Source organism: Cuculus canorus, chromosome 1 (assembly GCF_017976375.1).
Source record: "Cuculus canorus isolate bCucCan1 chromosome 1, bCucCan1.pri, whole genome shotgun sequence".
NCBI lineage: Eukaryota > Metazoa > Chordata > Aves > Cuculiformes > Cuculidae > Cuculus > Cuculus canorus.
This window is the reverse complement of record NC_071401.1, coordinates 98,269,231-98,296,434: the sequence shown is the minus strand read 5'-3', so window position 1 is coordinate 98,296,434 and position 27,204 is coordinate 98,269,231. Positions and strand designations below refer to the sequence as shown.

The 27,204-nt window shown below is 37.0% G+C and overlaps 1 protein-coding gene across 1 annotated transcript; it reads left to right on the top strand.

Annotated features, from left to right (window-relative positions):
* On the top strand, nucleotides 1–27,204 carry BACH1 (BTB domain and CNC homolog 1). Its single transcript, XM_054084421.1, has 5 exons — nucleotides 1–171; nucleotides 13,134–13,431; nucleotides 17,061–18,455; nucleotides 19,937–20,143; nucleotides 23,749–27,204. The coding sequence occupies exons 2-5, from the start codon at nucleotides 13,192–13,194 to the stop codon at nucleotides 24,208–24,210; spliced, it is 2,304 nt and encodes a 767-aa protein (XP_053940396.1). The 5' UTR covers nucleotides 1–171; nucleotides 13,134–13,191; the 3' UTR covers nucleotides 24,211–27,204.

The following is a 27,204-nucleotide window of genomic DNA, read 5'->3' as shown; positions in this document are numbered from 1 at the left end:
CGCTCGCGCCGCAGTCGGGCCGCAGCCTTGGTAGCGGAGGGGTCCGGGTAAGCGGGAGGAAGAGTGAGGGGAGAGCGAGGAGAAGGAAGAGGGCGCAGGCGGTGACGGCGCTGCCGTCCAGCCGACCGTGGGGTGAGGAACCCGCGCGGAGGAGCGGCGGTGGGCACTGAGGTGAGCGGAGCGGCCGCCCCGTGCCCGTTGGGCTGAAGGAGCGGCGCGCGGAGTCGGGGGGGGGGCGAGGGCAGCACCATTCTGGGCGGAGGGGAGGGGCGGGCGAGTGCGTAGGGTGAGGCTGAGGCGCGTTGTTAATCAGGCGGCCCCTCACTCACCCCCCAATCGCCGCAGCCGGCGTAGTGTCCCGTCTCGGGGTCTGGGTGCGAGGCGAGGAGGGGAAGGAGGGAGCCGCCAGGGCGGCGCAGGTTGGTGGTGGAGGCATCGGCTGGAGCGGGTTACCCCTCTCCGGGGCCGCGGTTCAGCGATTCCACCCTTCAACCCCGCGTTACTCAGCGTCTCTGCCCCGTTTTTCCGCGCGTGTCCACATGCGCCGGTGACACAGGCGTGACTCTTCCCCGCGCCGCCGTCCCTGGCCCTGCTGCTTCCCAGCCCTGCTGGGAAACGCGCTGCTTTGCCCGGGTGAAACCTGCAGCCCGTGTGTCTGGCGTTTGTTATCCTTCGTGGGAGCTGGAAAAGACTGTCAACAACGAGATCAGAGTCCTGTCTGTCGCCTTCTGTACAGGGAGATGCTTGACGTATCTTTGTGGGTATAAACTGGAGAGGGGCAGATTTAGGCTTGATATAATGAAGAATTTCCTCACCGTGAGAGTGGTGGTGAGGCACAGGCACAGGTTGCCCAGGGGAGCTGTGGCTGCCCCATCCCTGGAGGTGTTCAAGGCCAGGTTGGATGGGGCCTTGGGCAGCCTGATCTAGTGGGAGGTGCCCCTGCCCATGGCAGGGGGGTTGGAACTGGATGATCTTTAAGGTCCCTTCCAACTCAAACCATTCTATGATTCTATGACGTACTTTGGGACGTGGTGAAAATGTAGTAATTACAGGAGATTCTTCTGCTGGTTTTCCGTCAAGTTATATCTACATTCTCCATTCTATTGTGGCCATGTGACAGTAATTCTGAGTTTGTGTGCTAAATGTTTGTTAAAATTGAAAAAGGGAAAAAGCAAACATTGTGCCAGTAAACCAAAGATAACCATATGTACAGCTTCAGCATGCTGTGACTTTGGACAGACGTGTTGATTTGAGGCACTTAAGGAAAGATTTCAGTGTGTGAAAAAAGTTTTACTGTAGTATGAAGTAACTGCAGTTCAGAAACAGTGTCAAGTAAGGTTACACAGGACTCTGAATAGTAATAGAGTCAGTTCTTTAATCTCAAATATGCTGCATGGAAGAGAAAACAGAATTGTTTATAGAGTGTATTCCTCTCAAGTATGGTGAGTCCAAATTAAAGCAACTAAGGTATCCAAATCTTATTTCATGGTTCAAGAGTTTAACATAAAAGGTGGCTTAGGGCATCCAAGAGTAATTATGTCATTTAACACGTCTAAATTGGCATGCGTGTTAGTAAGTAGTGAGGCCCAAAAGTTACAGATTTGTGGAGAGAAACAGTTGTCACTGAGAACAGAATATCCATATTGTATGTTTTTCTGAAGAGCTTCCTTCGAGCTAACTCTACGGGATCCTTTTGGATTTGGATTTCTTTAGAAGTACTTCTAGAGTATGCTTCTCAGTTTAATTTAATTCTCAGTCTAAATGAGAGCCTACTCTTGTTGTCCGAGTCCATGTTATGAAGTGAATGAAAGCACAGTGAGTGGGATGCTTGGGAAGCTTGCTTCACTACCACACTTCTGATTTTTAACCAACATGCTAAAGTGGAGGTTAACTTCCATCGACTGTATTTTTGAGTGTTTTATACTCAAAAATGGTCAAGATGTTGGTAGTTGGTGTGCAACAAATTTATTTGCTTTTAATAGATTCCAAAATTCTTATGCTATTTTCAAACAGTAATAAATTTCTGTTGATATAAGAATTGTCTGGTATTAAAACCAGTTTTCTTTACCTGATCATTTGGATCTGGTGATATTTGAGTGTAGGATAAGACATATCTTTGCATACAAGTTGTGTAAGTCTCAAATATCTTTGCCCTGTGGTTTAAGGAAACATAGCTCAGCAAATCTCCTTGTCATGCTATTCCCATCCGTGCCCATCCTCCTCCCGAACTTCCCAGCTCTATAAGATGAGAAGAGGTGTTTGTATAAAGTCCTCATGAATTTCCTTTTAATCATAGACATGTATTTCTCCTTCATTAGGGCGTGCTTCTGTGAGGGGGAGGAATGGTATGTTAGTCGAAGAATTCATGTTTGTGTCTGAGTGCTGACATTTTAGTTGCCACTTAGAATTCAACTACTGAAAGTTTCATGGGGGGAGTTCTTAAGGATAGAAAAAAACCAAACCTTTGTGGTATTTATAGTATAAGTCTAGTTTACGTGCGATCCTTAGTTAAATCATAGGCAACGTTTTAGTTGATGCAAATGTGGGTAGGAACAAAATCTTAAAGTGAGCAAAAAATAACTGCTGAAGCAGCCAATAAGTTTCACGGAGTCAGCTTAGTATGACCATGGTGGGGATAATGTATGACGATTCACTTGCAGCTTGCCCTGCACCCACCTCTAGGTCAGAGGTTAGTAATGTGGAGAGAAAAGAAAAATAGTAATAAAAGGCTCACTTTGCTGTAACAAATCATAGGCTGTATCACAAAAGTAACTCCATCTCCAGCAATGTGCTGTATTTTTCAGTTAAGGCCCTATTCAGAGTGGTGGACAGTTTTATTCTTGATAAGTAATAAGAAAGGAACCTCAGTATTTCGTTTAAGTGTGAGTTAGCAGGTCAGAGTAAGGCTCAACTGACTGGTCAGATATTGAAGCTTTAAAAACATGGGGGAAGTGCCCTATGAAGGGCAAATTGACTTTAGAAGCATTGGTGAAATACAAATAAATGGAGTTTAATCATTAGACATGTGTTGGAGAGCAGAACAGGTAGCCAGTCAAAATGCCTTTAAATGAGAGTGCGTCTTATAGAATATTCAGTTACTCTTTGGAATCACGTTCAGATAATTTGCCTGTGAATGACTTCATTTGAACTGTCAGGATAATGTTTGTAGGCATTTGTTTGGATTCCAGTCTTGGCCCATTGACTAATAGTATAATAAGTAGAAAGCATTGGCAAACCCTGTTTATGCTTCTTTTAAGGCCGTTATTTTATATGGTACAATTCCAAAAGTGCTTATTTACAGCTCAGCTAGTAAGTCCATGTCTTTTGACATACTGTGTCAGGTAGGGAATGATCTGCAGTTTCCTGATAGGAAAACTGAAACGTAGTTTTGTGGTTTTGAGATATTTACTAAAACTACCATTTGAAGTCTGGTCTGCATCTTTTTTTCATTTTTGTATAAATATTGCTAGTTCTGATGAACCTCTTGTTTTCTGTTTTCATAGAAATGTTTCTGAAGTTCTTTCTGATTTATGTCTAAAATATTCATAGCATTTTGTTTCAGTTTCACATACTGTGAAGAACAGTTGTAGAAACAAATCAGAGTTAAAAAGCTAATACCAGAAACAAGGTTATGAATATAATTTCCAAGAAATGTATTCTTTGAGTTGCCAATATAGTCGCTTCTCACTTTTTTCACGTTATTTGTTTTGTCCTTCTAAGTTAAGAGTAAGATAGATTACAACCACAGATAGTAAATTTAGTATTGATTATCAATATTTTGACATACATACTTGTGAAAGTATTCTGGCAGTCATTAAAACAAGATAATTTGTGTGGTTTAACTTGGGCAGGGGGTAGAATATGTAGCCATAAAGGCAAAGGTATTTGTTCTATAAGTAAAGGCAAGAGTTGACAGTAGATGTTAGTTGTGCCTGCTTTACATTATGCCAGGTTACCCCTTATCCTAAGCAAATAATTTATTGTCTAACCTAGCTCTTATTCAAAATAAAAATTGGTTACTTCTAGTATTTTTTTGGGTGTTGTGTGTGTGTTTAAGTGTTGGTTTGTTTGGGGTTTTTTGGGGGGTGAAATGTGCATTTAGGAGGTCTGTGCATTGTTGTTATCTTCCCAGAATAATTGTTTGCATACCAGCAGAAATGAAAGATTATTAGTGATGGGGTTTTGCTGCAAAGGAATCTCTGAAATCCCTTCAGTCCTACTTAATTTTTTAGCATGAAACAAACCAAATCCCACAACGTGATTTTTATCCCTGATCCAAAAATTAATCGATCAGTATTTTGTAAAATAAATGGTAAAATGCAAAGTAGCAGTGTGGGTTTTTTGGCTTTGATATGGCCTGTTTTGTGTCATCTTCTGAGAGAAACTGTTCAAACCTCTGCTTTGTTGATACTGTCCAGTTAAAAATTTTCAATCCTTTGCTTTTTTACTTTTTAAAATCCCAGCTTCTTGAGTCTTGTGACTACTAGGAATATCAGATTCCTCCCTCCCCCCCCCCCCCCCCCGCCCCGCATCTCAAGTTCTCATATAGTTTGCAAATATTAAAAAAGTGATTATTCAGACTTAAAACCTGGAAAACAAATTAGGACTCTTGGTGCAGATTTAAAACTTGCCAGACTTCCCGTCATTCTTTTTAATTCTTGCTTGTGACTTGACGAGAGTCCAAATGCTGTGGTAAGAATTATCTTGCATAAATATACCCTAAACACTTTTTTAGAATCTCATTTACATAATTAAACTGTGAACAATCTCCTCCAAGTGTTTAGACTAATAAAGAATACAACTTAGAATTTTAATTGCAAATGTGCTAATCATCTGAGGATGAGACCTGGTTTCTTTCTGGAGGAGAAAGCATTGTTTTTACAAAGCAGAGCTTACTTTCTGCTTTTTTTTAAATCACTTTTTTTTTCTTTTGAAGTATTTTTGAACTAAAAGTGGAGAAGCAATAAACATGAGCACTAAAATGCTTGTTCATTCCTTGTCAGCATAACATGAATCAGCAACTATTAACTGCTCTAGGCATTCATCTGTAACATAACTTTATTTCCTTAAAAGGAGAGGTAGCTGGGGACAAGGACGTAGATACAAAACTTTAGAAAGAAGCCTTTGCATTGTATTTATTATTTGCATTGTATTTATTATTTGCATTGTATATATCCAAGCTGTCTTGATTTAGCAGTAGTAAATTATAGTTGTCTGCTTATACTTTACATTCGTGGATGACAATTTTTTTATAGAATAATGTATGTGTCCACCCTAAGGTAACTGGAGATAAGTGATCTGCTGGAAGTTACTCAATAGATCAGCATAGGAGTTGGGAATAGCACCCAGATTTTGTTTTCTCCAAGATATTTTTGGGGGGTCTACAATGCCTTTTTCCCAAGTGTTCAGGATTTAAGTGTCCTAAGAGTACACATGTTAAGAGCATGGTTATAGTTGAGTAGACCTTTAATATCTGCTAGGTGATAAATTAATCATGCTAGCTTTATTGTGATAGTGATAACTGAGGTTGCGTCTGGATGTCCCGGGTTCACCCAGCTGAGGCAGCAGTGACAGCAAGTGTCCCCTTTGAAGGGGAGCTTCAGTCTGTGTGTTCTCTTATTTCAAGAACTTTACCTGTGTACTAGCGAGTACTACTGTGATTTCTACAGAGGTTGATATCCAGTATGGTATTAGTGGGTGGTTGTTTACTAAGTAAGTAAAGACTAAGGAACAAGTTTTTGTTTACTTTTTTTGGTAAATTGGGTAACTATTGGGTGGATCATTTACATGAAACTTACGGTAGCAGAAAGTCAGAAAAAAAAACATGCATGTGGAGACTGAGTTGGTTGTGATGGTAGAGCAAGCCACATAATCAATATCTGAGTCTAGGAATAAAAGAGTGGCTGATCTTTTTAAGAATATTTGAAATGGATTTACTGACTGATGGAAAATGTAAGAGGCTGTTCCTCTTTAAAAGAAAGCACTGATTTGATAGGATGTAACTTCTGTAGGTCATGTATATTTTCTTGGCTTTTCCTAGTACCATTGCTCTGTCATAGTGGAACTTAAGACTGAAGAACCACAGTACATATTGCGCTGATTTATTGCCCCACTTGCTATTCAGTGTATTACTGGTGATGATGATGAAGTACAGTCCTGTGTTTTATTTGACAGTGAGTCTTTCACAGACAATCATTAGGTTTGGGTGCTAGACTTGATTGAATAAAAATGCCTGTGGGTTCCCGTTGTATGTTCATGACCATTAGATACTGGATTTTCTTTTTCATGTCCTTAGATTTACCACTAAGAGTTTAGATCCTAAGTTTCGCAAATCAGATCATCTGTTTTTCCTAAAACTTAAGCATTCTGATTAGTAAAGGCATGACCATTTACAATTTCCATAGATTTCTGTGCTCCGATTCAAGCATTTCTGCCTTAAATGAAGTATTAGATCTCAGACCGTTCAAAAAGTATTTGGTAAACATTTACGCAAGTCATTGGTGTGTCCTAACGTAAATAGAAGCAGAAATGACAGTGATTTGCCCCCTCCAATCTGTATCTCCATTTCAAGGGCCATTTTAATATTATTTGGCAGTTTGCCTTGGAGAGTCTCAGAGCCTATGGAGCTTACTTCTGTGACTCATTCACTCTTTCTAGTTGTGAATTTTTTTCTGAAGCCACCAGTGAATCTTCACAGCATCAGCTGGCCTGATGTTCAAAACGCTCTCTTTAGCTGTAAAGCGTAGTCCTTTTTGTGCTGAAATCTCACCCTTCTCGGTCTGTATGGTGTTTGAGTATAAACTAAAGGACACTGGGTTTGCTTCTGTGTTAGCCATCTTATTGTTGTAAGTTATTCTATGGTACAGTTCATGACAGCTGTCAGAGGCAGGCACTTCCAGCTATTATTTTTGTTGTCTTTGTTCAGAAAGAATGATGCAAGTATACAATAAACCAGTTATGAGCATACAGAGGTGGTATTACCTGACTGTTTCCAAGTTACTGAAAAGCTTATACAGCATTTTGGGGGGATTTTCTAACATTGATGCGAAGTGCAAGATACTCTGTTTAAATAATCATTTAAAGTCTAAAGAAGTTCTTACTATTAATTCACTGTATTGGATAATATATCTTATTTTTTTAGTCAGTTTGGTTAATATTTATGATCCCATATGTTTGGCATTTGTTATTAAAAAATAACTTTGAACAAAGCATTTGTGTTCTAGAAATTCTCTACAGAAGAACTGGAATTCTTTGGTAGTTGTCTATTCGGCATCTGCATAAATGGCAGTGACTCGGGATGGTTGCTGCTGATGTTAATATTTGCAGTGAGCTGGTGGGTGTTGTTCTAAGGTCTTGAATGTTTTCTTAACATCTGCATCTTATTGCTACTGCTTCTGTTTAGCCTTGAAACTGTCCCCTTTGAATGGGATTTCTGTTTGTTACCAGCTTTTTGTGACCACAGAGTACTCAATGATTATGGCAAATTATGAAGTTTGGGCTCAACAACACAAAGGCTCATTTTAAGTGTTCTAGGTCAGTATACATACAGTGTGTGTTTTTGTCCTTTGCAACAATGGGGAAAATTACTCCTCAGCATCAAATACTTGACAAAGTGGTACTGTGTCAAATCCTGACTTTCAAAAGTGGTTAATAAGACGTATTGTAAAAGACATTTACTGGTTTTGTTATTATTTTAATAATAACATATTATTAAATAATAATAACATATTATTTAATAATAATAATAGTTTAATACGTACGTCTATTATTAAAAACCTTGTTTTATGTAAATAATACATTATTTCAATATTTATGTTATTATATTACTGAAAAGTATGTATTTTTATTAAATGCAATACAAAACTCTTTCCAGAACTGCAAAATTATCTGAATTTTCAGAGACATACTTAAACATCAAGCAGTTGTTTTACCCTGTTGTAAATGTATGGAGGTAAGCTGGTTTCTGTGCTTGCATTTGTCGACTTCAGTGACAACTTAATGCTTCAAAGCTTCTATCACCTTTTGTATAACACTTTTCTTGTGGACCACAGGATGTTGAGCACAGACTCTTGCATTTTGCGGTGTTGCAGCTGAGCATGAATATTAATATACTTTGTGCAGATTTATATGTGTATGGGTAAGAAATACTTCACGCTAATTATCCTGGTAATATGTTCCTACTCTTATTCTATCTGTTCCAAGGTAATCTTATCTGTTATTATTGTCCTTCTGTAACTTAGCAACAACAATTCCTTATAGATTTACATGCTCTTAGCCATAAGGATTATCATCTTTGGAAAGCATTCTTTTTTTTTTTTTTTTTTAAGTATCAAATGAGGAGACTTTATGGATTACTTGAAGACCTGCACCAAGGTACTTAAAAGCAGAGATTGTGGAGGAAGAAAGTAGTGGATCTTAGATAACTAACTTCTTGTATTCTGCAGTCAACTAGGAGTTAGAGTAGTAATTGCTATCAGCTCTAGGCAATCAGATGACTAAGCCTGCAGTCTAATTTAAAAGTACCTTACGCTTGGCTTATATTATTAACACGGAGGTAACTGTGAATTATACTAATTAAGAACTCAAATGCATGAGAAAAAAGAGCCTTGGATAACATTAGGGTTTTGCCAATGAGTCTCAATAGGCTTCTTGCCCTGATCTCTACGTTGTGTACTTACACAAAGGTAGATTCCTTTCTTAAAAAAGTGTTGTTGCAGTGTTAATTCTCATTAAGATGATAAGAATTTTCTATGTTCTTTGGAAATAAATACACACACACACACATATATTCAATTAAAAGTAGAGATGTGTAAATTTATTGAAGATATGGTACTTTTACAGATAACTGTTAGGCATGGTTTTCCTGTTGTATGCTAGTAGGGAGAAAGAAGAATCAAGTTACTTCACTTTGATAAAGTAGAAATTTTATAGCCAATATTTAGGAAAAAATATTTTTGCCCTTAGGTAGAACATTTTTTACCTTCCAATCACTGTCTGATAAAGAATGGAAACTTCATAGTGTTTGGTTGTGTTTTCAGAACAGGACTTGATTCATTCAGCTGCAAGTGTTCCTTTATGTACTTTTTGTACTACCATATGTGGTTTATATACTTTCTCTTTTTTTTTTTTTAAACCGTGTTCTCAAGACTATGAGGTTGTTAAATGAGCAGAACTTCAGGTGAGAGGAATTTGAGGAATGCTCTTGTGCTGGATTTGTAGTTAGTGACCTTCCATGTTGTTTCTTCTTTAACCCTTTCAGCCTGCATTGTGAGGACTGTTTTAAGTTTTCAAAGATCTTTTTGAACTCCTCAAATATTTGATGGTATTGGCTGTGCCAAATACCTTAACTTTTCTTGCATGTTTTTGTTTCTTAGCATCTCTTGCATTTGGTCATGTGGTTGTTCATTGACACTGACATAGCAAACAGTGATTTAAATATACAGTCATCTGCTGACTTTTAGAATTCTTTTACAAGTTACCTGTGCCTACTTTTAGTTTTCTCTTGTTAAGTGTGAATTTTAAAATAAAAATAGCATGGTAGAATAGGAGTTTCTGTCTGTTTTCCAAGGAAATCTGTGTTATCTTTGTTTGTAATGTCTGTTTTCCTTTTTTTAGTAACTTATTACTCCTTTCATTTGAATTGTCTGAGGAGGGGGAAAAAGATCTAATAGGTAATATTTGTGGAAAATCGAATTACCTAAAGATCTAATAGGTAATATTTGTGGAAAATCGAAAATATATGTGGAAAATCGAAAACATAAATTATTATGCCTGCACTGGTAGGAAGGAAGCCTGGAAGAACAGTTGTATCATGAGCTTTTAAGTTATAAAGCTTGTTTAAAAAGCACCGTTGAAGTGTTTTCTCCCCTTCAAACGTTTTCCTTCTTTGTCCATCACTGAATGAAATAAAATTTAAGAATTTGAGTGTTCCACGGGGGAGTAAAATAGAGGAAAAATCAACAGCTTACAGAAGAATGTACTCTTTCTCTTTGGTACGAGAGTAAGTCTTGTTGTGGATGTGTATATACCAAACCTACTTATGGATGAATGTATTTTGTACTCACGCTGCTGTGGAGAATCTAGTTGGCTGTTATGGCAAATACTACCAGAAATGTGGTACCATGCCTTTATTACACAACTAGAAAACAGAATTAAGACATTCACAAGTTTGACCTCTGTTAGTACTTCTCGAAAGTGTTACAGCTTTTTACGTTGGTTGCATTTTCCCTTTCCTGTTTTATGCTTTTTGTTTTCACCAGCATTTTCAGTCTTCTGTTTCTTTTTCCTTTTGATTTCTTTATGTATGACATTAATCAGATTTTACAAAGAAGACCAATAAATTTAGTGTTTGAGTGTGGCGAGTGTAGTGATTTTCTATTTATTTATTAAAGGTTCTTTTCAATTTTTAAATGCCTGATAAAATACTACATTTTATATTTTGCATACATTAAAAAAACCCTTGCATCCTGTTTAAAAATATAGGGGATGTAATGTGGTTGATGGAATCTTCACATTGGGAAGTACAACACTGTTAGAGTCAAGTGTTACATTGAGTTATATTCAAATGAAATATTTATTTTCACTTCTCAGGAAGTGGAAGGTAGTGTTTCACTGCTGAAACCTGATTATTTTATTTTTTTGTCAGCAACAACATTGGACACTTATTAGTGCTTCAATGTTGAGTGCCTTGTGGAGATGAAGTGAAAAGGAGGATTGACTGTCCTCTGCGTATCTGTCTAAACAAATTACTGTTCCTTTGAGCTTTCCATGCTATGAAAGTGTAATAAGCTGAAGTGGATAGTGCAGTCGGTTGTTTTATAGGGAGAAACCCAAAAGCAGCATATATGATACATGAGTTGTCTGTCTGAGAGTTGAGAAAACTTGGTACTTCAAAAGAAGGAAATAAAAAAGAACCTTTTAAAGGCCTCTCTAAGTAAAGTCCCCCTCATGAGTTTTGCCTAGGCGTTCACCCCAAAATATGACCTTACCTTTAGTACTTCCCTGTGCTCCCCACCACCCTGCATTTAGTCTTCAATTTTGTCCTCCATTCCTTTTTGATGATTTTTTTTTTTTTTTTCGAGACCTGTGATAAGAAATATGGAGTCATACTTTTTTAAATTGTGTGCTGTAGTATCTGAGGAATGTGATAAGTTAAGGATATAGAGCAAACAGATTAGGAATATGTGGTTTATATTGCCCTGCTTCTCATAAGCTGGATTCAATGAATTACTTTAACAGGCAATTATTTAATAATTTTCATTTAAACTGTTTGGAAATTAAATATTTCCCAAGTAAACAAATTTCTGTATTCTCATCATTAGGCATATGAAAATGTTTAAACTGGTTTTTTTCTTTTCCAAAACCCAAGCCTTTTAGTGTTAACAGCACATGATATAGCTGTTGCTTAGTGGGGAAAATGGCTTTGTGTAACTTTGTTTTGTGAAATAGAAGTTCTGAGGGAAAAAAATCTTGTGTGTTTGATCAAATACCCCAAAACAGACTTAGTTTCTATATCTTTGCCAAGTTGTGATCAGTATATCAACTTTACAGGGTAAAGTTGACTGAAATTGAGCATACAGTGTTCTGTGAGGGAGTGAGAAAGGCAGATAATGCTGATGTTCTGCACTTCACTGAAGTCCAGATTGGTACTGTGCTACCACTGCCTCTGGAAATGTGGGTCTTCTCTCTTTCTGTGCAAAAGATCACTGAGAATGCCTGTATGCCATGAAAATAACTTGAGTAGTCAGTAACCAAGAGTGTAGCTGGTAATGCAGTGGGTTTTTTTCCCCCCACTGTGTTTAAAAAAGGCCATGATCTCCTCCCTGCCTGTTGTGAAATTTTCCCATATTTGAAAACTGGAAATTTGCATTGGCTACAGTTTTATTGTCATTGGGAGCTGGCGTATCATAACGAGCTTGGTTGAGCAATATAATGATTGAGTAGTCCTGTGTCAGCTGAAGTGAGTCTCAGCAAATGTGTGCAGTTACAGGAATTCCTGGGTGTAGTCTGTTCCAGTGTAATATAAATGCGCAGTTAGTTCAGGTAATGCTTTTCCTAGTCATGCCATATTTTCCTTGCAGGATAGTTTTAAATCCGGTGGTTTCCTCATCAAGCTTTAGATGTGAGGACACTTCTTATTAGACTTTTTTCACTTATTTTCCTTTTTTTTTTTTTAACTGGAAGAAAGGCTCAATAGATAGGAATTTAGAATTACAGTGTAAAGATCAGACTTGGAAATGCTGTTAAACTTTGCTGTCTAGGAGGGCTGACTTCTCTGTAGCTTTGTTTCTTTGCAAATACTAGGAATTCAGTAATAGCTTCAGGACAGTTATGTATATTTAAAGGTTTTAAATATCATAACTTTTACTGTTTATTGTCCAATAGATAGATACTGGTATTTCAAAACTTTGGCCTTTCACAAAGGGAATTCTATTGATCTGAAACAGTGATTGATTAGAAAAGGAAACTTTTAACAAGAATAGTGATGAGTGGGAGAGGGAAAATGAGGCTGCATTAGAGAATTAAGCCAAGTGGAAAATAGAACTAATTTGCTCTAGAACCAAAACAAAGTGCCAGCCAGCTAGAAAGAAAATGGGTATTTTACCAATGCCTGATAAGTTTAGCAGGCAAATGACTTTTGAAATAAGGTAGGACATGAAATAATTTAGTATGTACTGAGTGGATCAGTAAATAGAAGTAGCTTATGTAGTATTTTGGTGAAATTTGCTTATCGTGTTTTTTCTCTTTGTTTTCATAGTATTGGAATATACTGCTATCTAAAAATGAATGCTTAAATAACTTTTAGGTGTTGCAGTAAAGTTATGACTTGTAATCTCTTGCTGAGGAAGAACGTTCTTTATCACTGAAGTGACGTGAAAATTTGTTCCCTGTTTTTGTCTACAAAACTACTAAAGCACTATTTTAAGATGTATGTGTTACGGTTGTGGTACTTCAGATACTCATGAACATGTATTTATGTATTGACATGTATGAAATGTTGAGTGTTGATCTTAGTCCTAAAAAGAATTAGAACAGGTAATGTATGCTTAACAGTTTGATTATTCTGTTTTACTATCAGTAGGTTCCTGTTGGATATGACTTTCATGTGCAAAATTTGGTTTTTCTTTCTGCAGGTTTGAAGTATTGAAGCATGCTTTCCACTGGGACTTACACTACCATTTGTGATACAGAATGTCTCTAAGTGAGAAGAACAGTGTGGTTTTTGCGTATGAATCCTCAGTACACAGTACCAATGTACTTCTCAGTCTTGATGATCAGAGAAAGCAAGATATTCTTTGTGATGTTACTATTTTAGTGGAAGATCAGCGATTTCGAGCTCACAAAGCTGTGCTTGCAGCTTGCAGCAGCTACTTCCTTTCAAGAGTTGTGGGCCAGGTGGATGCTGATCTTATCATCACTTTACCGGAAGAGGTGAGTGTCGCTCCCTTCTATATTTTACCTGTCAGCGCTTCTACTCTGTTTTATTCTGTCTGTTTCACAATAGGCTAGTGCTTAAATGATAGGTTAGGTAAGAGTTAGGAATTGAGGGGAAGGAATTCAAGTTGTAAAGCTGCCATTGGTTGTAGTAAAGGCTAGACGGATCAGAGTGTATATCACAGACTGAAGATAAGTGAATGCTCTCTTGGGGAGTGTGTAGGGGAGATCTTTTAAGTTTATAGTACTTTTAAAATTGTGTACCTGATTCAGAGCATGTGAGTTTCTAAAAAAACCAAGCCTTAAATGGTAAAGAAGTGTTGCAGAACTAGTCCTCATATGAAAAGAGAATACTTTGGAGTAATAAATAAACAAATTGAAGTTTGGGGTGGTAATACCTTTAAATCACTGTCATTAAGGTTTCATATTTTTGATTAGTATAACTATGCTTTATATTCCTTGCTTACTGCTTACTGTTGTTAGCAATTTTCATCTGCTCAATTCCCACCCTTTTTACACAGTGGTCATTAGGAGCTTAGGCTTATTTTTCACTACTGTTCTTTTTTAAGACTGAGACTGTTCAGTTTTAAGACTGAGAAAATGTTTTGCGATTAGTTGTTTGGGTGAGGGTTTTTTTTTCTTTTTTTTTCTTTCTTTTAACCCCAAAAATACATACTCTTAAACCATATTGAATTTAAAGGCATTCAGTGGGAATAAGCCAAAACCTGACATCCGTAGGAAAGACGACTTATTATATATCTGGAGCTCCAAGACACAAAGATTCCAGTTGGTATTTAGTCTGATAAGAGGCACAACACAAGCAAGTGACTGGATTTTTATACATAATGCTGTGCTTGTAGATGAAAAGTGAAGAGCCTCCAAGTGCTCTGGTTGTGCCCAATGGCAGCAGTAATCTGAAGAGTTGGTTGTTAAATAATCAATGGCTTTTTGGGAGACAGTTCATGGTAATCAGCTTTGGGAGTGGGAAGTAGCATGCAAACTGACAACTCAAGTAGAATCATTAAAGTTGGAGGGAAGGTTTGCATCAATAAATATAGTGACATTAGAGAAGACATTAATAGACACATTCATGTACAAAACTGAGTTGTGTTAACACAGATCATGTATTCAGAAAGTCTGTGCTTCAGTAAAGTAGCTACTTCACTAGCTTTATAATTTTGCATTGAAGTAAGCACAAGGATTCTGTTACCAGAATCTTTCTGATCTTACAGAAAATGGGAAACTAAAAAGGATGAAGTGGTCTCTTTAAAGAGCATCACTGGTCTTTGGTCCATGAATTTGTTAAAAAATTACATTATAACTTAATACCACTACAGTCACTTTTATGCAAATCTTACTGTGTCCTTGTGTTCATTTCTTCTTAAATGATTTTTTTTTTGTAGTGGACTATATATGTTCATAGCCTGGATTTGTCTCAGATGAAAAGAGAAGTAATGATAGGAGCTGTTGTGAAAGGGAAGTAAGATGCTGGGGAACATAAAGCCATAATTTGGAGTAAAAGTGGGAAATTAGTGGTTTGGAAAACTTCTAGTGTTGAAGAGATAATTTTGCTTGGGGATGAGTGGAGGAAAAGAGCAGGGTATTGGAAGAATGTAAATATACATCAAAGTTGGAGGAGGAAAATAGTCTCTGATGCAAAGCAACAGTGTTCTAATGAACCCATGGAATAAGCTTGCGTTAAAATGGATCAGCATTTGTAAAGAAAATGAAGGAGCATAATAATCCCAATATTTTACTACAGTGTAGACTGAAGAGGACTGCTAGTGTAATTTAGGGTTACTGATGTAAGAACTGAATCTACTGAAGCAAAAAGCAAAAATACTGACAGTGAATTTAGTCTTTTAATCATTTGATCTAATCACTTACTTTGTAAAAGCATTTTAAGGCTTATCAATTTGAGTTTTTTTGAGAACTAAATATTTTGAAATGAGTCATTTTATGAAGTTGCATGTTTGAGAGGCATACACTGCATGTAGTTTGATAGTGTTTCTTTGTAAAAAAAAATAGGGTTTTTTTAAGAGTTTTGAGCTACATGTAGTATTTGAAGTTTAAAATGAGAATTCTGATGATGTTTAAAATCCATCACAATCTGAGATACCAGAATATCTTTGGAATTAAAGTACTTCATATAGATTATATTGTAAAGACTAACTGTTGATGTCTTGATACTGGTTTTGTGTTTTTCTGCCTATGTTTTTACTCTGAGTTAGACTTTCAGTTGAAATACAAGTTAAATCAATGGTTATTGCAAGTGTTGCTTTTCTAGGTCAGTCAAACCAAGAGTCTTTCTAGTGTTCTGTCTTGTTTAATAGATGCATAAGAGAAAGTGAAAGGAATAGAGTGTTTTCTTCCATCTTGATCCTTCTAGTTTTTAGCAATGTGTTCCTACCTTATGTGGAAAGCATGTACAGTTTGGAAATCATTGTATTTATTTTGATCACTTTCATGTATGACTATTACTTGTTTGTAAACCCACTGTAGTGATTAATTTGCTATACTAACTTTGAAGAATTCTTGCCAGCTTGTGGATGAACTGTCTTTTATGCTCTTCTTCCACATATTAAGGATTAATTAGTGTGCTGGTGTAATCAATAGTCTTGCCTCCAGGAGGTACTTCAAATACTATTTTAAGACTTCTTTAGCTCGGTCATAGTTTTATGACAGTTTTACCGAAATGTCTCTGTGCAGATCTTCTCAGCTTCCTTTCATGAGTTGTTTGTGTCTTTAAAAAAAACCAAAACCCCAAACAAACCACGAACCACTAAAAGACCAAACCAGTCAAACCCTCTACTGATTCCTATATTTAATAATGGATATACTACTTCATCTTTCTCTTGCAGAGAAAAGGTAGAAGTGTTGTGTAGTTAGTATGTTGATCTTTTTACAGCTTTCTACTTAATTCATTGGCAATTTTTTCCTGTGTAGGTGAAGTTCAGTTTGTAACAATACGATTTTTGTTTATCTAGATTCCCTGTTAGGCAACTGTTCTCCAATAGAAACTGAGATGATGGTGAAAGAAGTGCTCAAACACAGCTACCTGGTCCAAAGAGATTTTAGACAAAGAATAACTGGGTTTGGTGTTTGGGTTTTGGGTATAATTCTTCATCTATGGGAGGAAGAAGTAGGTGACTATAGTAACAAATAATCATCTGTGGTAAAATTCCGTTTTTTCGAACATTTTTATATCAAGGATACATGAAACTGAGCAAGTAACAGCAGTTGCTTTTTAAAGGAGCAATGAGATACCAGAAGGATTTTGATCGTCTTCTAGATTAATGTACAATGTATCGTTATAAAATTGGAATGTAGTTGCTGGTTTCCAGTATACAGCAATACTTTTCACTTGTTAGTACTGTATTGTCATAGCATAATCGGAGAGATTGATCACAGAAGTTTATTGCCAGAAAATGTACTGCATAAATTTGTATCAGAAGATTTGTTTCAAACTAAGCATGGCCAGGTTTTCTCTGGAACAAACCTGCTGGTTTTGTCTTGTACTCTGTCCTGCTGACATAATTTATGCACAGGGTAAATTTGGTTTCTTGTGTGTTCCTCTATTTAAAACCATATTGACCATATTAATATTTTTTCTTTTTTTTTAATAGGTAACACTTAAAGGATTTAGTCCTTTGCTTCAGTTTGCATACACAGCTAAACTTATTTTAAATAAAGACAATGTGTCTGAAGTTTGCAAGTGTGCAGAGTTTTTGGGTGTACACAACATTGAAGAGTCTTGCTTTCAGTTTCTCAAATTTAAATTTTTGGACTTTAAATCGGATCAGCAGGAATGTTCTAGGAAGAAGTGTTGTACACAGCATTGTCGGAAAACAAACCCTCAAATTGGCAATGTGGATGATGGAGACGTAGAACTAGATGATGAAGCAGAAGAACTTTTAGAAAAGGAGTATATTCAGACTCCTGACACAAAGCTGTGTAAAGGTGAAGAAAATGCTAAATTGTCACCTGCTCTCCAAGATAATGCCAATCAAACTTGTGATCCTGCACATTTAGAGAGGGGTAGTATTTCTGGCTTATCTTCCCAATGCCCAAAGTATAGGAAATTCCAGAAAGCTTTTGGAAATGACAAAGTTCATACTGCAGAGTCCAATTCCAGTATTAAAGACATTCAAGTGCCACCAATTGCAGTTTTTCTTGAGAAGGAAATACCTGATAATGATGGTGTACAAAAAGCTCAGGAATGTGTACCTATGCAGCTGGTCTCAAAATGTGAAGAGACTCTGGTGAAAATGGAAGAAGTGGAGGAAGGCATTGAGAAAAAAGAAGAGCCAAAGAGAGATTCTGCAACTCGGAATGTGTCTTGTCCTGTGGAGAAAATGGATCTTGCTCCTTTCCCACAAAACTCTGCTGTACCTCATGGACTCAATTCTGTCTCTTTTTTAAATACTTGTGAGCAATATGGTAACTTAAATTTCAGTAGTATGCAAAGCACCACAGGCTTAGCTGAAAAAACTGTATCGGGTACTGGAGTTGGGAATGACAAAATTGAAAGTCAAGATAACACACCTTCAAAGGTTGATTTGTGCACTAGGGAAGCCACTAGCATTACATCAGCTGGTGATCGAAGCAGTGTGGAGAGAGAGGTAGCAGAACATCTAGCACAAGGATTCTGGAGTGATATTTACAGCACAGAAGCCTGTCAAATACATTTACCACCAGCGGTTTCAAAAGAGAGCATGGAGCCGGTATATTCAGGGAAAAAAACAGAGTGTCCGTGGCTTGGTATCAGGATCAGTGAAAGCCCTGATGAACCTTGTTCTCAACGAACTTTCACAACGTTAAATTCTGTCAATTGCCCCTTTATAAGCAACCTTAGTACTGAAGGATGCTCCAACAGCTCTGAAATAAGCAGTGGAGATTATGTTCAGGGACAGCAACAAGAACAGTGTCCCTATAATTATGTGATAAGTTTGGGAGAGGAGTCGGAAACTGACACTGAGGGAGACAGTGAATCCTGTTCAGCAAGAGAACAAGAATGTGAGGTGAGAACAACCTGGTGTGTCCTTCGCTTCCCTGTCTCTTAAGTCCCTGTTAAAAAACTTTGAGTCTCTTGGGGTTGATTTTTTGGTGGTCACTTGTTTTAAAATCTGGGAAATTAGATAACCATTCAGAGGTTTATATGGGAGATCACTGTTAATTCATTGTTTTGGTAGGATATTGAAGTGGTAGATGCTTAGGTTTTCTCTCTTTAGATATTCTTCTAGGACAACTTTATCAGTAAAGGTTGTGTGTCTGAAACCAAGGCTTTGGGGTTCTTTTCTTGGAATTTTTTTGTTTACTTCTGGTATAGGTAAAAAAACCCCCTCAGCTTCTTGGAACCTTCATTTTATAGGAACTTAGCTGTTATCTTGGTTTATTCTGAGTTGTGGGGAGAAAGTGGGAGAAAAATGATACTTCAGATTTACAGTGAAATGAAAATTAAGTTTTTACGCTGGCTTGAATAGCTACACATTTAAGAGTGTTGCTCTTCCTAAAACTAAAGTTATATTTGTTCCTCCAACTGCAGAAATTACTTCTTACTTCATTCCTTTATGTCATTGATGTGGTATGGTTTTAGGCAGGTGCCTTAAGTAGTCTAATCCCAAAGATTTTACTATATATTTAGAATTATTTTGGTCACAGCTCTTAGAATTGAGCAATTGCAACGTGACTCATTTAATGTAATGAAAATTCAGTTGTTTTTAAAATGCTAGGTTTTCTTTTTTTCAAGATACAAGGCCTTACAGAGACTTCAAATAAGTGGAAGCTGTCATCAATATAGAAAATCAGAAGGCCAAACAAAAGGCTAGAATTGGCTAAATACATCCCTGTCTTTACATTGCAAAGAAGTAGAAGGCATCATTGCTGAGGGCAATACTCTGCCCGTTTTTTTTCACCCGTTTGTCACCAGTGGCAGCCAAACACAAAAAGGGTTTCTCTGTTTGCTCTTTAAACTAAATTCAGATCTTTGACCTCAGCAAGGTGACATATTTTGCTGCTTAATATACTCAAATGTAAGGATTAAAGTAAGGTGTTTCAGATTAACTTTTACTGCAGAAAAATATAGATATGAAAATGTATGTCGGGTACAGGCATAATAGCAGTTTAGGGGAAACTTTAGACTGTATTCTTGACACCTGTTTTGTGTACCACGTAACCTTAACTTATTTTACTGGAGTGTATCACCTAATTATTTGATGCATTCATAGATAGATTTCATCCTACTCAAAATATGCTTTTGAGGACCTAATGTAAATGTTCAAAGTACTCCGTTATTTTGCCCATGCTTGAACTCATCTAGCTGAAATCCCTAGGTTTTATCCACCTTACCTGATGGCTACAATAGTTTGCTCTTGTCTCCGAGATTTAGGAAGAAAGATGGGTTATATAGTAAAGAATGCATAAAATGAAAACTTGAATTGGCCTGTTGGTGTTTGTATATATCTGTTTCATCTTCAATTTACAACTGTATCTTACATTCTAGGTAAAACTCCCATTTAATGCACAAAGGATTATCTCTCTCTCCAGGAATGACTTCCAGTCATTTCTGAAAATGCACAAATTGACTCCTGAACAATTGGACTGTATTCATGATATCCGAAGACGAAGTAAAAATAGAATTGCGGCACAGCGATGTCGTAAGAGAAAACTTGACTGCATACAAAACCTTGAATCTGAAATTGAAAAACTGGTATGTAAGAATAATTATTATTGTTGACTTCAGTCTTTCCTTAAATGTCTTGACTGGACATCTGGCAGTAGAGTGTGAGGTGGCTTACTATTTTTTCCACTCAAGCTCAGAAAACTTCATAAATCTTACATGACTTCTTGGTAGCAGTTCTAGATTTTCTGTGCTTCACTGTAAAGTACACAGCTTTTTTTCTGCTGTGGACTTGTTTCCATTCAAGTAAAAGTGCATACAGCATAATTTTTGGTGAATGGTGTTTCTGAAGCTCACCAACATTGAACTTAGTTGTACAGAATGATTTCCAAACCATTGTCCCACTCTGCTTTTTCTACTTCTTTCCCCTTTCTTGCTTTGCTCATTTTCTTCACTCTGTGGTATTGCTCGTGATCAAGTGTACAGTTATGCAATTGTTAGTTCTGTAAGTGTTGTTCTAATATACCAACACAGCCTGGTCAACCAAGATCTTTGACTTCCCGGGTGGCAGTACTTCACTGCAGGAGAACAAGAGACGTTGTCATAAATTAAAATGGGAGGTCTAAACTAGGTATAGGAAAATACTCTTGTTCAATGAGGACAGGCAAGCAATGGAGCGGTTACCCAGAGAGGTTGTGCATGCTTGCACAAAAAAACCCTCTTGGGGGCTTTCATGACATGACTGAGCAAAGCCCTGAGCAGCCTGGTCTTACCCAGAGCTGACTTTGTTTTGAGCAGGAGGAGTTGGACTCCAGACCTCCTGAGACCTCCTGAGATACGTCCCTACACAAGTAATTCTGTAAAATTGAAAGTCTAATGTTAAGCTCTACTTATATTGAAGAAAAATGCTGTTTGGTACTGAATCTCACTGTTATCTGGGAGAATTAAGTTTGGTCATTTCTCTCAGTCTTCTGTACTGATAATGTCATTTTTGATCCCCGTATAGTCTTTGCTTACTGATCTTTCTGTTGAACCTATGTGTTCTTGTTGTTTGCTAGTGTTCTGTATTTGAGAATACGTGAGGGCCACCCAAGGAGAAGTTTTCTTGTTAGAAAGCTCTTCCAGAGCACCTATTTGTATTCATATTGTGTACTTTCTCACCTTAAAGCTTTAAAATGAGGGAGCAGAGTAAAGGACAGCTGACATCAAGAAGCACTATTTACCTGAAGATTCTGTAGCTCAGGAGAAGGTTGTGTCACTGGATGACATACCGTAAGGTGTGATCCAAGAACTGTAATCCAGATCTTGTTATATGTGTACTATGGCAGGGAGAGGAAGTGCGCGAGCTAGAATTCTTCACCCGAAGAATTAGAGCTCTTAGCTTAGTGATTATTGTGACCTCAGAAGTAGCTGGCATTGATTTGCAGTATTGGTATAATGCTGCTAAAATAAACCAATAGTTTTTAAATGTATTAATTTGTCATCAACTTCAGATGGGGGCAGAGAACTTACAGTGGCATAACTATTTCTGAATGTTGAAGTTTATATTAAACAGCAGTACAGGTAATTTCTATCAGTCTGTATTACACAGCTGAATGTCTCTACGTGCCCAAAATGTACATAAAGTGATTTTGAATTGGGAGATCTGGCAACAGCTGCCACTAGTATTCTGACAAGTAGAAGTTTATTAGCAAACACTCTAATCATTTTAGGCAAAAAGGACTGGCAACAACTGCTTCTCTTGCAAAATGCCACTTAGTAATTTGTTTCAAAAAAAGTTGTAGAGTTTGCAGGAGAAAGAGAATGTGAGAAAGACTGAAAATATTTAAACTTCTAGGAGTAAATTGACAGAGCAGTAGTGATAACACACAATCCTTATAATTAAAATCTGTTACTTAAAAACTATTTAAGCCTTTGTGTCTTCAGAGCTCTTCCTCTTAAGTAAATGTAGAAGTCAAAATGCATGTTGTGTTTGGGGTTTGAGTTCCCTCTCCCCCTTCTGTCTCCAGCTGCTTCATTATGGCTTATTTCTCTCCTCCTTTGCCATTTCCTCATTTTTCTTTTTTTTCTGAATGTTGCCCGATTCCATCGTTAGACCAGCCTCTCAGTTATCCATGTCCTTTAATCGTCAACTAGTAGTTTCAGAACTCTTATGAAAATTCATGACATTGAAGTAAATCAAAACAAAACAGCTAACTTTTATTATGAATAGTACTTCTTTTCTATTTGATATTCAGTAGTGTATTGCTATTCTTTTTGTTGCCCCTGTGTTTGGAAAATCCTTTTGCATTATACGGCTAGATGGTAAGCTCTGTAGAGCATGTTAAACGTCTGAACCCTAGGTTCTGTCACAGAGTTGGTTTATTGCAGCTACAGCCGAGTGCCGCTTCGTTTGCTGTCCATGTGACAGCTGGTCCAGTGATATTTCAGGGCCTGGGCTCTTCTTGCTCTCTATTTGGTTTTCCTTCCTATTTCCAGGAAAGCAACCTCTTTGTTTGTGGTTTTTTGGTTTTTTTTTTTTATAACCTTAAGGTTTGCAGTTGGCATAGCTTCCTTACCTTCAGACTTGGCTCAGCCCTGGGGCTTTCTTTTGTGTAACTTTGTAACTTGGTAAATGTTCAACTTAAGCTCATCCTCCTGGCTTATCTGTACAAAGGTTCTGCTTGGGTTTTGAAGGTCTTTGCCTGAGTTACAGGTTTGGTTCCTTGTATCTTGCAGGGCGAGATGTCCAGTACCTCTGCTTTTCCTCTTCTGCTTAGTCACTCTTGCTAACAAAGTCCAATTATGACAAGCTGCCTGGTCGTGCTGAGCAAGCTACAATTTAAAGTAACGAACCAATCACACTTGATTCTAATGTTCTATGAGTAAACTTATTTTAAAATATCTCTAACAGACCAAGGACAGTCTTATTTAATGTCTGAGTGATATCTGCCACTCTTAAGCCTGTTTGTTGTGTAAATAACTCGAGTATTCAGCTGTTTTTCTCCTGTTCCAATAATAGGTTAGCTTCCTAATGGCACCTCTGTTCTTGTCGCTTTAGTTCACTAACATGTCACCTGACTTTAAATTCTTTAACTTCCAGTGTTCTAATTGATGCCTTGAATCAAATTGGAGTGCTGTATTTCCAGAGAAAAAATTTCATTTGCAGTTTTAGCATGTTTTGTTTTTTTAATTTCCTGTATCTACTACTTACTGTAGGAACTCTTCTTAACTCTATTAATTAAATTGATTTTCATCTAGGAGAGTAGTACTGATTAGTAAAAATGTGATACCTGGTTTTCAACATTTAACTTTTGAAATATACACCTTTGTGAAGAGTGCTCTGCTTGAAATTTTATTGACCCAAGGTAGTGGTTTAAATGTTACCCTGTGGAATTAGTGTTTCAGGAACACTTACAGTAGCAGAAGCTAAGTTTAATTTATTAAATAACTACAGATCACTGTTTTGGCTGCCAGCATGAGTTTTTAAAAATCTCTGTCATAAATTCAGTTCAAATAGCTGAGGGTTATGCTTCAAGAGGTAAGGGTTGTCCTTTTGATAGGCATTTGATTGTGTCAGTGTTTACCTTCTTATTGCCAAATTAGTTCTTTTCAGCAGACCATATTATTTACAGTCTTAGCTTTGTTAGGAACATAAACTAGATTTTGTGTTTCAGATTAAACTAAAGACTAAAAGGCTATGTTTCTTCTTGCAGCAAAATGAGAAGGAGAACTTGCTGAAGGAAAGAAATCACATTTTGTCAACTCTGGGTGAGACAAAGCAGAATCTAACCGGACTTTGCCAGCAGGTGTGTAAGGAAGCAGCCTTGAGTCACGAGCAAATACAGATACTTGCAAAATATTCTTCCTCAGATTGTCCACTTGCATTTTTATTTCTGGAGAGAGAACGAACAGCTCCATCTGATAGTGAACTCGTGACACCAGCAAGTGTAGAATTAGCAGATGGTCTTTCAGGTGTTACACCCACAAATGAGCAGAGTGCTTGTTATCAGCGTGTGAAGAGTGTGTGCGATGCAACGTACAATCAAGTACAAGAACTGCATCCAGTTTCTGTGAGAACATTAGAGAAGACTTCGCATGTGGAACAGTGTGGACAAACCAGTGGTATCACAGACTTCTGTCAGCAAATGACTGACAAATGCACTACAGATGAGTGAATCTATTCTGTTCCTCTTGCCAGCCTCAACATTGCAACTAAAAGTGAGATTGAGCATTATTTTAAAGTAACTTACTAAGTGAAAGAAAAGATGAAACTTTATCTTTTGAAACTACATTATTGATTACATGGTCATTAAATTACTTAGCAAGCTTTGGGCTTGCTCTGTCTAGATCTAGAGTGTAATTGGTATGTGTCAGCCTTGGAGCTGTTTCTGTGTGGTGATGCCAAAGAGTTCAGTAAAGTTATTGGAAAGTATAAGCTCTGTGCGCAGATGTTTATTTGCGAGGAAGCTTTCATTCAGGTATAGAGCAGCCTTCACTCTGATTTATGCCACAGTACCTAATGCCACTCTGCATCTCAAAAAAGCCTCCCAGCGGGTGTTTATGCACACTGATTACTATACCTGGAATTCTTATCTCTTTAAGATTTGTCCTGGTAGACAACCTTAAGAAGCATATATAGCTCTGTAAATATTTGTTTTGTAGATGGATTTGGATAGCATGACAGTATGAGGAGTTTCTGGCAAGTGTGCTCTGGAACAGCTCATTGCTTCCTGCTGTTCCCATCCCTGTACCAGAGTCAGCTTTTACTGAATATATGCCTTTGTCTTAGCTGTTCAGTACGTAGTTAAGACAACTGGAACAGCGGAGGTGCTGCAGCCTACTGCTCTCCTCTCTAATTTTTTGGGGAGGAATATTGATGTACTGGGAAAGGCAGAAGTTTGAAATTGATGTAATTCTTTGATTAGTGTGCATTGGATCCTCTGGCATCTGAGTCCTATGTGCTTGTTAAAATTCATTGTTGTCTTGTGACTTGCTGTCCTAGCACCTTCGAGCTTGCTGCCGTTTGTGATAAGTTGGAATTAAAGTATTGAGCAAGTAAGGTATTCAGGCACCAAATTCTTTGACTTCAGTGTCTAATTGCCTAACATAATCTAGAAATGTGTTTGTTCTCTGATCACTGGGACCAGGAAAGAGCTATTTCAGAATTTTACTCTTCAGGTTACTTTTATGGCTAAACCTGTAGTACTTTTTGAATGGCTTGTGCTATAAGTATAAACATACGGGAAGTATAATAAGGAAATGAGCTGGAGGGATTTTATTTACTTTGTGAAGGAATAATTCAGCCATAAATTATTTAGGTTTTACCTGGCAGTAGATTCATATTGTATACTAATGATGCTTTGTTATATTGTTCTTATTCTCGCACCAAGAACTAAATATTGAACCTCACCACAGAAAACTTTGGGTTTGCTGGTTTACAAAATATGAAGAATCTTGTACAAGTCAGTGGAATTCTTTGTTTCCTACCTCAGAATGTATATTAGCTTTTTGTCTTTTGCGTGCATGTACAGTAGGCAGCAATTAAGCAAGGGACTGTTGTAAATACTACTTTGCAGTTTTATCTTGCAGTGAGACAAACCTGTTCTTGACAAGGCTCCCCCTTCCCAATAACATAGCATTAATAAATATATTAAAACTATTAAGCCACTTATTTAAAACAAAAAAGAAAAATTTGACAGAGTTCAACAGTACTTCTCATAACCAGCATGTAATACAAGTGACTACACTACCTCACCTGTGGGTTTGAAAGTTGATTCAAATCTCTAGTGATATCCTTGGATTTTCGTCATATGTCATTACTTTTTTAAGGGGAAAACTTATGTTAATGGAGCATAGATTTTTATAAATCACAGTGCTTGCAGTAATTAAAATTCAGAAATACCTACTATATGGCAGACATGTGAGTTCTCTTGCTTTGGAAATATTTTCAGAAAATTGAATTGAAATTCTTTTAAATGATTATCACTTATATATATTGATCCTGTATATGTATTACTCATGGAGCTCTCTGGGTTTTCTCCTCCAGCATCTGTATATGCCTGGTGAATTTAATCTTGCCTTCTTCCTGTGCTGCCACCCTGAGCGGTGTTTTGCTCTAAAGTCTCCATTTTATTTAAAAAAGCAAACCAACAAATATTAAAAACAAAGCAGAAAACCCCAGACCTCTCTGCTGTGCATACATAATGCCACTTTTAAAGCTGGTGATATTCTGAAATGACGTGGATAATGGCATTAAAGCATTGTCCTAACAGTACACATATTCTGGAATGGAATTCCTTGGGTTAAATGTTTTGTTATAAAGGGGTAGAACATATATGTAGAGAATGACTGTCTGAGAGCTTAAACATACTTGGCTATGGACATTGAAAAACAAGGTCAGTGATAAGAGTTCAGAGGCTGGAATATCCACCAAAGAGTTGTGCTCCACTGCTGTAGTCGGGTGTTCAGCCAGGGTGTGAGTTCCATCCAGGAAACAGTGTGGGGCTTCCAGTACAGAAATCATGGATGTCATGGATATATGATAAAACTGATGTCATATTTTTAAACCTGTGATGAACCTAATGAAGTTTGAGGGTAGGATTTTGCCTAACCAGCTCTGTCTAAATATTTTTTAAAATATTTATTTAATACAGTAGACCTACAAGTTGCATGTTGACTTCTATAGCCTATATCGTCAACTTGGAAAAGTTAAGAATGAATGACAATTTTATGATACAGAATTCTCAGGTAAATCTTTTGGAGTTTGCTTTGGTTTTGGTTGGTTTTTTTTTAGTAAAGAAATAATCAATTTTGAAATTGTAAAATACTTTGTTAAAGCATGTTTTAAAATACTTTGGACAGACTATCTTAAAGCCATAAGAGTAGGATGGCATACAGATTGTAAAATAAACAGATAATTACAACAGTTGATTTTGTATCTTTCATAATTCAGTATTTTCTAAGACTACAATAAAAAACACTGTCCTTTCTACAAAGGCTTTTCCTTTTTTTTTTTTTTTTGTACAAATCTTTTGCTGTGCAATTCTTTACTGGTACATTATTTGCTTACAAAGTACTACTAAAACATTTCTGAAAACAGTAGCATAGTAGTGTATTCATGAACTTCTAAACTATATAATACAGTAGCAAATATTTCTGAGTTGGAATAA

Excerpts from the sequence above, each read along its gene's own strand:
- BACH1 (XM_054084421.1), top strand. The coding sequence starts at position 13,192 with ATGTCTCTAAGTGAGAAGAACAGTGTGGTTTTTGCGTATGAATCCTCA. Across the intron at positions 18,456-19,936 it reads CAAGAGAACAAGAATGTGAG|GTAAAACTCCCATTTAATGC; the intron begins GTGAGAACAACC and ends CTTACATTCTAG. Across the intron at positions 20,144-23,748 it reads AATCTGAAATTGAAAAACTG|CAAAATGAGAAGGAGAACTT; the intron begins GTATGTAAGAAT and ends TTCTTCTTGCAG.